The sequence below is a fragment of the Etheostoma spectabile genome, chromosome 12, assembly GCF_008692095.1.
Source record: "Etheostoma spectabile isolate EspeVRDwgs_2016 chromosome 12, UIUC_Espe_1.0, whole genome shotgun sequence".
NCBI lineage: Eukaryota > Metazoa > Chordata > Actinopteri > Perciformes > Percidae > Etheostoma > Etheostoma spectabile.
In genome coordinates, this window is record NC_045744.1 from 8816313 (window position 1) to 8827669 (window position 11357).

Sequence of the window (11357 nt, forward strand, 5' to 3'; positions counted from 1 at the left end):
TTAAATCAAGGGATTCAGATCAATTTCCAAAAGATGATTTTTTTTTATTCCTCTTTTTAGTTAACTTTAGCATGGGTTCATAATTGTATTAGCACCACTGTAGATCAAGCTCGTTTTTCTTGTAGCCTAAATCTGTTTTAACTGGGTGTCCAGACACCTCGATATGGAAATTGGGACATTTTACTACAATAGATAAACCTGACGAGTTTCATTTATTAAAAGGCAGTCATTTACAAATTCATCATACATGGATAGGTCAAGTGCATTTCGGCCAAAACAGGGTAAACCCCACTCTATTTTGCAAACATAAGCTGAATGGCTTATTATCATTATACCAATGAACCAACCAGTTAAAAAAAAAGACATCATGTATAAAGTTTTGAACATAAACATTTAAAGGGAAGTAGGCCTACAGCCCTTTGAGGCAAATTTGTGATTTGGGGCTACATGAATAAAACTGACAAATCATTGATTTGGGTGATGCAGCCCCACTGTAGGAAGTACAAAAAAACACAACAATTGGCAAATATATAATATATATTACTATGCGATTAAATGTCTTGGGGTGGGGGGGTGAAGGAAGTCTGGGTGAGAACAAATGGAGACAGGCAGAGGGAGGGGGCCGCAGAGAGGGGAGGTAGGGTGGAAGGGGGAGGGAACCAGGGAGACAGCCCTAGCGGCGCAGTGGGAGGACTAGCCCATGCCAGGACTTGTGGCGGCTGCAGCGGCAGCCCGGACTGGAGGAGGAAGTTCGCTGAGGGGGCTGAGCAGCAACAGTAGGCAGCAGAGGCAGCAGCAGTAGTTAAAGAACCGAGCGAAAACTTCCATTTTATCACCGGCAGTCACAGAAAAGGCCGAGGGGAGCACCGGGTCCAGCTGAGAGCACATTCCAGCAGAGGAACATGAGCCTCCTAGCTTGCACTAAGCCTGTATGACGGGCTGAGCTCGGCTCTTTGATCAGGACTTCACCCCACTCTTTCTCTTCCTACAGCTCGGACTGACAAAGGGACACAGAGGAGGAAAAAAAAGAAGAACCACAGTAACGTTACTCGCTTTCAGGTTGAAAAAGGTAAGCCACGATGTCTGAACTTTTTCACGCCAGTCTTTAGCAAGGAAGGGTTTTTAAAAGTCGGGCTGGTCAGTACTTAAAAGCAGGATTAGACTTCCACCCACAATCCCCCTATTCCTCTCTTCTCTTCAGCTCTTTGCTTAGTCACATTTCATTGAGTGTGGTCATTTATTTATCATTTGGAGAACAGGGCACTGCATTCTGTATTTACTTTGGCTCAGAATCCTACTAAAACCAGGGGTGTGTGTGTGTGTGTGTGTGGCTCCAGCTCCTCCAGCAGGACTCTGAAGACTTAGAGACTCATTCAAACTGACTAAGTACTGTGTTTTGGATTTTTTTTCCAATGTGAAAAGCTTTTAAATTGAACTCCCTAAAGCTTGGCTTGAACTCTTTGGGTCTTTTTAGCTTTCAAATATCTTTCTCAATGAACTGTTTTTTTTTTTTTTTTTTTAATATATAATGGCTATAATTTGGGGTCCCTTGCTGTTGTGGGCTCTGGTGTACTGTTGGCCTTTATAATGTGAAACATATGGGGCCATTCTTGTGGAAGACTAACCAATAGTCTGTAAAGTTCTAAAAGAAACCTTTTGTTGACTGTTTGGACTTCTTAGTCAGTGGATAAATGATGGAGACAATCAAAACGAGAGAGTATGGCTTTTTTTTCTTTGAGCTACAGCTGCTGTGTGGTATTTGTGGCCCTAGGGCTATGCTTCTCAGGCAGCCATTGTTGATGACATGTAAAAGCGCCTTACATCATAACAGCTACAGCCTTCTTCACTTGAAATCAGTCCCTCCCTTGCTTGGAAATCAGACACACACACACACACACCTGCATTTACACCCTCTTGTGCACCTTTCTTTCAAATAACATAAACCATGCAGGTTATTTCAAATATTTTGCAGGCCACACTCTTTCAATATTAGCTTTAATTACAGACCCATCAAGACAAGAGAAACATTTTTGAACTGACAATTATAGTTTTTGTTGGCTGCTCTATTTTGAGGTCAGAGTCGTGTGAACAATATCTCGCCCCTCGAGGCGAAATAAATGTGTGACAGAAACCCAAAATGCCAGGCCGTAATTACAAAGCTCTGGTAGGGTGACAGATGAATGGGTATCCTGATAGTGTGGTTTGGACAGGTGGGTTGGCAGAGGGTTGGGGTTGTGTACTGTAAGAAGAATGCTGTGATCTGAACCTGGGAGGAACAGCATGGACAGAGCACTGGGGCATTTCACTATGTCACAGCAGTGCCACGGGCCCTTGGCAGACATGTGTAAGCCATTAAACAGCGAGAAGGATACCTGGAGAAGGAAGGAGAAAGGAAGCAATAAAAAGGGGAAAGAACGGCAAGAAAGAGGGGAAGGAGAGCGCGAGAGTGGGAACGTAATCCATTTTGGAACGCATTCCACTATGACCTTGGGATAGAAAACGGTAATTAGGGAGTACTTCAGGAGCATTAAGGGTGCACACATTTGCCCAGGGCTGTCATTTATATTCCCTTCAACATATCTCATGAAAATGTAGGACAAATACGCATTAAGAGTTCCAGAGTTACCAAATAACCTTACTAAAATTACCCAGCTCCCCCCTCCTGTGGCTTTTTTTTAATCAATAGTTCTCATGACTTTGGTTATTTCAGTTCTTCAGCAGTGAATGGGTTTTAAAGGCACAGCATAAGGATATAAAGTGCATGGCAGGAAAAGGTTGAAACAAACTGGCCTTGTCCCTCTCCGGGCCCTTCAAGCAGCGTGTTATGTCACTGTGGACATGTTATCCCGCAGTATGAGGTGTGAGCTCTTGCCAAGTGTAAATACAAGCCAGGCTGGAACAGTGAATCTGATGGTAGGAAGGTTATTAGGTGGCTATTAGATGTGAATGCTAAATACCAAAAGGAGGAGGGGGGGTGCTACAGCCAGATGACAAGAGCAAGAAACAAATCTGTTGTAGTTGTTCCAGTCATTTGAGTCTGGTAAACAGGCATTAATAGTTATTTTCATGTGCTGGGCAAACAAATAAAGAAAGTTAATGTGAAGAAACGTTTTGTTTTTACATTTCCATTCAGCAGTCACCCCATAGGCAGCCAGACTTTCTGAAGCATTTATGGCACTTTAGGTGTTGCTGTGGTTGGCAGACAAACTGTTTAGGAGATCATTAATCTGTCCTGAGTCTCCCAAAGAGACAGAAGTGTACTGTATGTTTAGCTGTTTTTTCTATAGGTGCGAATCCGAGCCAGCTCCTACATGCTGGGTTGGATGAGCTTTATCACCCCACTTGGATTTCGACCTCTCTCCGTAGCTGTAGCAGCACTGCCGTGTATGACTGAGAACGTTTGTGTTGAGTTAGGATTTGGTGCTCTCTTTTTCAGCACACCCATTTTTATTTTAGAAACATAGTTTGAGTTTAATGGACCTATAAAAATGTTTGAGTTGTCCTAAAATGGAAGCTGGAGCCAACAGAAGCAATCCAGTTTGATTTTGGAGTGGGGGTGGGGGGGGTGCCTCGATTGCTTTCATATGTGTGCAGACGTAAAGTTTGTGGACATTTTATAATTATTTGTAATTGATTTAAAACACATTGCTTCTCATACTCATTTGCAAACTATTTAAATATGGATTAGTCCATTAGGTAGATTTAACACTCTTATTTGATAAAACTAGACTAAAGTTGGGTTGTTGCAGCTTCTGTAATATAAGGGTTAAATGCATTTCTGCTACACAACATTGAATCCTTGTTGGCTTTGAGGCATTTGGTGGCCTTGGATAGTAACGTAATGAGAACTTGTCATTATTTTTTTAAAATAATAAACTAAACATTGAATTAAAAGAACTGCTATATTGATTGATAACAAAAATAAAACTGTTTGTTTTCATGGTCATGCAGTAGTGTTGATATCCACATCTCATGATGTGTGCTGTCTTTAAAATCCTTTACCTTTTTTTAATCCTTTATGTTAAACTTGTTTTTCTTTTATTTAACCAAGACTCTCTATACTCTATTTCCTCTTTCACTGGTTTGAACAAATATGTAAAAGCAATCTGCGCGATGATGGCCACACTGAAATCCCTAATGGAAAATACAGAGCTGTAGACAAGTAGCAACCAGCCTACTCACATACAAACAAACTTTTGCGTGAATGGATTCAGTTGCTGTGGCTCAACCCCAGGCTCTGTAGAGTCTTTATTATTTGTGACAGACAGACAGGCATGCAACATTTTTGCCAACTGTTACCACCACAGTGCACTCAAAAATGAAAACAACTATGAGGTCATGATTTAACCCTTAGGTCTAACTAACTGGTGTCTAGATTTTAAGACAGTTGTCTATGCAGTTTACATCCTATTACATGATGCTGTCGTCTTTCATCTCGTGGTTCGACTGCTCCTACAAAATGGAGGAGTCTATACAGTACAGGCCAGGTGAAGGGTATGGCTCCTGAAATGGAATCAGGCTTCATCCCAGCTCTTTAATATGCCTTCTGGTTCTTTCTTCCCCGCACTTCTTTTATGAATAAAAGGAATGTTTGATTAACTTATTTTCAGCGTTCTGGTTGATTGAAAGAAAGGCATTTGGAGCTGGTCCCAAGTGATGGTCATGCATGTGTGAACGTGGCTGACAGCACCCACGCAGCCTAGTCAAGCTTTTACCTGAGGGGTTGGAGCTGGGGGAGCCAGACACACCCTAATCCCCAACATCCTGACCTCAGTAAACCTGTCGCAGCTTGTTCACAGTATATCTGGCAACCCATTTTCTTGAATCTCTCTGCCTGCCCCGCTCCTCTACCAGCCTTGCTCTCCCAGTGCCATGGGTGGGCTCGGGATTGTAGTTCCTTGGTATTGCGTATTCTGCCCTATGTGAGCTAATGCTCCGCCTCAAACCAGGAACAAAAGCAGTCAGTGCAAATTAAAGACCAATTATCTTTAGTGCGTGCTGGGGCAGGTCACTCATGTTAGCTTGAATGATGAGTGGGAGAAGTGAGAGGTCTAGTAGAAAAAGGCTGTTGATTACTGCAGTGTTGCACATGAGTGCTTCATGACAAATTAATAATCCGCACGATAATGTTTAGATTTTTTACAATTTATTTAAAATTGCGATAATAGCTCCTTTTGTGCATCTTTATCTTTTTTATTTCAGTTGGTTGAAACCATTATTTCTCTTTGTTTAGTTACCTTTAAAATAGTTAGCCTGTGTCTGTTAATAGTTTGACTTTTTAAGCGTTTCTACTCTCTTGCAGAGAGTTAGATAAGAAGTCATTTACATAGAAAGCTACAGCCAGAAGCTGGTTAATTTAGCTTAGCTTAGCGTAAAGTCTGGAAACAGGGGATAACAACTAGCCTAGTTCTGCCCAAAGGTAACAAGATCAGCCTACAGCTTGTGCAAAAACAAAAGTGTAAAAGAAAATTCTGGTTTCAGTGTGTGGTCACGTGCCAGACTATTTCTTGACATAAGCAATTCAGTATGACATTACTGCACCCATCTAAGAAGGAGAGTCGTTTCCAGATGCTAACCTTAGATTTGTGAAAACTTGCGCGACACTCGCTGCCCAATGCCCTATGCTCCTAACTAGGGATGTAATAATCACTGTTGACAGTTAACCACAATTAAAATGTTTCAGATAACAATTACCGTTTTCAGTCTCCTGAAGATGCCACACAGGCGCACTGCCTATAACCTGCCTTTCTTGAAGTTGGAGTCATGGCGGAAGGAGGAGATAACAGCGCTCGGGACATTTATCAGCCCTCTAAGAGGACTAATTCTAAAGCATGGGTGTATTTTGGTTATTATAAGATCGCCGAAGGACAGTTGATTAAAGATAGTTGTCCTGTCTGCAGAACGTGCAGGAAATAAGTTGCTAAAAGCATTGAACACACCGCGATAATACCGAAAACCAGTGATGATTTTGGTCACTATAACCGTGAGGTCAAATGTTCATACCGTTACATCCCTACTCCTAACCTTAACCTTTCAAGGTCCATGCTTAACCTTAACCATCTGGTAAGACTCTCGCAAATCTTGGCATACCATCTAGACACAACCAAGAAAGAGTCCAGCACATAACCCCCCGTACTTTTGTTTTTTGTATGTATTAAACGTGAAGGATGTGAGATGCTTAGCTGTGTGCTTGTAGGGAGGAGTTGCCTATTTTGGACAGAGCCAGGCTAGCTGTTTCCAGTCTTTACGGTCAACTAAGATACCCGGCTACTGGCAATAAAATTAAGCTTAATTTTTACTGCACAGACATGAGAGTGGTAACAATCTTTTCATCTAATTCTTCGCAAGAAAGCAGATAATTAACTGTATTTCCCAGCATCAAACTTTAACTTTCTGAACTTTCTGAAATTAAATGAAGGAAAAACTGAGGTGGTTGATTTTGGAGCAAGAGAGGAACGATTAAAAGTCTGCGCTCAGCTTCAAACAACAATGTTAAAAACAACAGACAAAGCCAGAAATCTTGGTGTAGTCATGGACTCAGACCTGAACTTTAACAGCCACATTAAGACAATTACAAAGTCAGCCTACTATCACCTTAAGAATATATCAAGGGTTAAAGGACTTATGTGTCAACAGGATTTGGAAAAACTTGTCCATGCCTTTATCTTCAGTAGACTTGACTACTGTAACGGGGTCTTTACAGGTCTCCCTAAAAAATCAATCAGACAGCTGCAGCTGATTCAGAATGCTGCTGCTCAAGTCCTCACTAAGACCAAGAGACTGGATCACATCACTCCGGTTCTGAAGTCTTTACACTGGCTTCCTGTGTCTCAAAGAATTGATTTCAAAGTACTCTTGCTAGTTTATAAATCCCTTAACGGTTTAGGTCCAAAATACATTTCTGATCTGCTACTACACTATGACCCCCCCAGACCTCTCAGGTCATCTGGGACAGGTCTACTTTCTGTCCCCAGAGTCAGAACTAAACAGGGTGAAGCAGCTTTCAGTTTCTATGCTCCTCATATCTGGAATAAACTCCCAGAAACCTGCAGATCCGCTGCTACTCTCAGTTCTTTTAAATCAAGGCTGAAGACCTTTCTTTTTGATGCTGCCTTTCTTTAAATGACTGCTCATTTCTTAAAATTTCTTATGCTGCACTGTAACTTTTATTCTTGTGTTTTATGTTTCTAATTTGTTTTTAACTGTCTATTCATGTGTTTTACCGGTTTTTAATGCTTATGATTTTTAACTGTTTTTACTTGTGTTTTATCTGTTTAACTGATTTTGTGTAAAGCACTTTGAATTGCCCTGTTGCTGAAATGTGCTATACAAATAAAGCTGCTTTGCCTGGCCTTGCCTTTAAACAAAAAATACACCAAAATTAATTAAGTCAATTTTTTTCACACTCCAAGGTCACATGGAGGTAAGGTTTAGTTAGGTATCCTTCCCATCTCTAGTTGGCGCAGTACTTTGACACTTCCAAAACATGACTAAGCCTTCTTCCCATGCCCCTGCCCTGGAGAGACACAGAGCCTAAGTACTGGCCGACCTGTTCATTAATTTCCCATTAGTCAACAGTTTTTCCTCAGAGTCTCGGGGGAAATGAACTAACCCCACCATTAGTTCCAACAATCCCTGAGGACCTATTCCCCCCCGCTTCCACCACCTCTACCAACATACACACTCACAAAAACCCCAGCCCTGTTTCCCCGAGTGATGACCTCTTCATACACATGGGCTCTTTCATTCCGCTCTGAGGGTTGGTTTAAGCCATGCACTGTCCCTGGTTTATGGCTCCCTCTCTGGCCCCCTTCAAAGTGTTGCGCTGTAGCCTGCAGTCATTGCAGACTTAATTGACGGACACATTTTTGACTGTGGGTCATTTAATCACAACAAACAATTGGAGTCATTTAAGAAGGATGATGATATCTTTGGCAGCTTAAGGAATGTGTTTTTGTTTGTGGGAGTGTGTGCTTGTGTTTGTGTGAAATCTGAGACACGTATCGAGCTCTATGGATCTATGTTATCTCTTACAAATGCTACAAAGGAGTATAGATCAGTTTTTTTAAGTCACTGACATATAGCCTAATTCTGGCTCATTCAAAGGGTAAGGTTTGGTTTGCTTTATTGACAATAATCTAATATATTCATAAAATATACAATAAGTACTGATTAAAGAATGAAATGAAAAAGAATTAAAGTAGATAAAAAAAAGAAAATGGAAATAAAAATAGGAACAATGCAATTGAACTCAAAACTACAAGGCAAGCAGTAACCACAGTGTACTAATTTTACAATAATGTTCCAAGTGAAGTGCCAAAGTTGTGTGATTAGTAGCTGCAAAGTATGTATGTGTAATATGATCAACTATAACAGCATACACGAGAATAATATATCATACAATCACGTAATGATACGTGATTAATGGTTTGTTGTATGGATAAACTATGACATAGTACATACAGTCATGTAATGAAACAGCAAAACATAGTTTACTGTATAGAACAGCTAATATAGATTATATAAAATAATAATTATAAGAATATATATACAATACAACATTATAATACATGTTTATATGTATTTGTTGTGCAACATTTGCAAAACAGTCCAATAATATATCGGGTTTTGTCACGGATAAAAAAAAAGAAAGAAAAAAGTGTGTATTCCATTAAATGTCAGTTGACAGTTTAAAACCTCAGTCCTAATTTCTATTTCTATTAATTTCTATTTTGTCCGTCCAAAAACGAGAATTTATTAATTTGACTATCATATATAAAAAAACAGAGAAGCTTTGAAGAATTAGTGTCAGATCTAGTGGTGTCTGCAGTCAACACACGCAGAGCATACATAGATGACTAGATAAGAGAATAAGGCCTGTGGATGTGGTGGGGTGAGACAGGCTCTCCCCAGACCACCGCTGCAGGAAGTGCATGGCTATGAGGTCACAAGGGACACGCCATCACTCAGGGATTTACAGCAACTGGTTCTAACCGGAATTCTTTTGAAAGTTTTTTTCTGTCTTTGTCATTGTTTCTCCGACTGACTGACATTGAGTATTAGATTGCTGGTGTTATATATTTTTTGAAACCACTGCACTGTATCTCTTTTTGCAGTAGAGATAAGTGGCACTTATCGCTCATGGTAAAAGCCCTTGATGTATTGTTTTGTTTCAACCTGTTCACAGTTCTACAGTTTTTGTGACTCACACTGTTGACCGTTTCTGCACAAACAACAGACCCTCTGTCATATAATCTGAAATAGAGGCCATTCTCTAAAGATATCCGCCACAAACTTGGAAACGATGACTAACGCTGAGGACTTTGGCCTTTTTATCAGATATTGACTTGAGCAAAGTCACCTGCTGTAAGTGGGAATGGTGTGAGGTTATTGAAGGGCCTGAGCCACCTGTGTCTCTGCTTTTGATGTTTTGAACAGTAAGCCCCAGGATTCAGGATGGAGGAGGGATATGAACTCGACCTTACGTACATCACAGAACGCATCATCGCTGTGTCCTTCCCCTGTGGGTGCACAGAGGAGATCTACTCTCACAACCTGAAGGATGTCACACGAATGCTCAAGTCCAAGCATGCAGATAATTACCTGGTCAGTGCTTGTCTGTGTGCTGCTCGCGGTCTCACCTCGAAATGTCAAAGCTGAAGTGTCAAAGTCCCAACCGTTTTTTGCTGATGGGCTTTCATGGGATATTGACACGAGAGTATTGATCTCAGAGAGCATAGTTAATTGTTCACTCAACCTGATGTAAGAATCAGTGTTAAAGCATAATGTTATAATCTTAGAGATAACATTTTAAGTCACGGGCTGTCTTCTATCTTCTTTTTAGATTATCAACTTGTCAGAGAAAAGACATGATCTCACTAAAATGAACCCCAAGGTAAGTTTATGTGACATTGTGTCATCTACATAAAATAAGCACAAATTAATAGTAAAAAGTCAAAAAGTAGGATGATATCCATCCAGTTCCAAAATAACAAATAAAATTCATTTCTACAGCAGAAGATCTCTGTTCAACCTCTTTGATCAGCTTTGTCTAACCAGCTACAGTGAAAAAGTATAATATTGATTGGTACTGGATAACTGTATAGAGTTCTACTGTGTCTGTTTACAATGAGTAATGTGTTTTCAGACTCTAGATACAGGCTGGCCTGACATGCATGCTCCACCTCTGGATAAGATCTGCACCATCTGCAAGGCAATGGAGAGCTGGCTCAATGCTGACCCCCTCCATGTGGTGGTTATACACTGCAGGGTGAGCATCTACAGGTTGTGTTGTATCAGCTGTGTCTGTCTTGCATTAATAGTTAAGCAATTATTCAACGTTTTAATTATTTTGCCATTTCACAAGGCCTTTTTGTTGTTGTTTAAACCCTGAAAATAATATTTAAGTATTTCTTAGACTTGAATATCTTATATTGATCTTTGGAGATTGACTGCCCGCGCAAATGAAAGTTCGCAGCCAGTTGTTTTGTCAAGAACCAAGAAATAAAACAATGATAAAAAACAGTATAATGCAGACACAAATCAACCAAAATACCAATAAAATTGATAAAACTATAAGAACATTTGTCAAAAAACAGAAAAGAACCTTCTATTATTTTCAGAAGGTCAGTGTTTAGTCCAGTGTTAAAATGATTATAAATAAATTGACCAGTTGTGGAATTTAAGTCCAGGTGTGCTCTAATGTATTTATTGTGTGTGTATGTATTATGTATGTAGTAGTATGTTGATGTATGTAGTATGTATGGGATTATGTATGTATGATATAAGTATGTTGTATTGTCCTTCTGCCCTATTTCCTCTCCCCCCTAGTGAGGAGTTGATAGTCGGATGGCCCTGAGGGACAAGAGTCCTTTGAGTCTGTTGGTCGCACTTGGGAAGGAGCAGCCTTCAGCTGAACCGCTCCCTGGGTGCTGATACGGTGTGCAGGGGGTGGCTGGCATTGTCAGTAATGTCCAGCAGTTTGTCCAATGTCCTCCTCTCTGCCACCGTCACCCCTGAGTCCAGCTTCATGCCGACCACAGAGCCGGCCGCCTGATCAGTTTATCCAGCCGTGGGTGTCCTTCTTTGATATGCTGCCCCCCCAGCACACCACAGTGTAGAAGAGGACACTGGTGACCACAGACTGGTAGAACATCCACAGCAGTTTGCTGCAGATGTTAAAGGAGCGCAGCCTCCTCAGGAAGTACAGCCGGCTCGGTCTTCCTGTACAGGTGGCTGCTGTGTGTTGTCCAGTCCAGTTTGCTGTCCAGCCCAGCCGAGGTATTTGTACGACTGACTGCCTCCCCTCAACTCCACTCATAGCAGGACCGGGTTCGTTGTTCTGGTCTGGACCTCCC

The 11357-nt window shown here is 41.0% G+C and overlaps 1 protein-coding gene across 1 annotated transcript in view; it reads left to right on the forward strand.

The window, feature by feature from the left end:
• Positions 1–676: 676 nt before the first annotated feature.
• The window catches only part of LOC116699148 (tensin-3-like), a 34038-nt gene continuing 23357 nt past the window's right edge, over positions 677–11357 (forward strand). The window contains 4 exon segments of the mRNA XM_032531572.1: positions 677–1066; positions 9437–9606; positions 9845–9895; positions 10148–10270. Coding sequence (XP_032387463.1) covers positions 9457–9606; positions 9845–9895; positions 10148–10270 — 324 coding nt within the window. The 5' untranslated portion in view covers positions 677–1066; positions 9437–9456.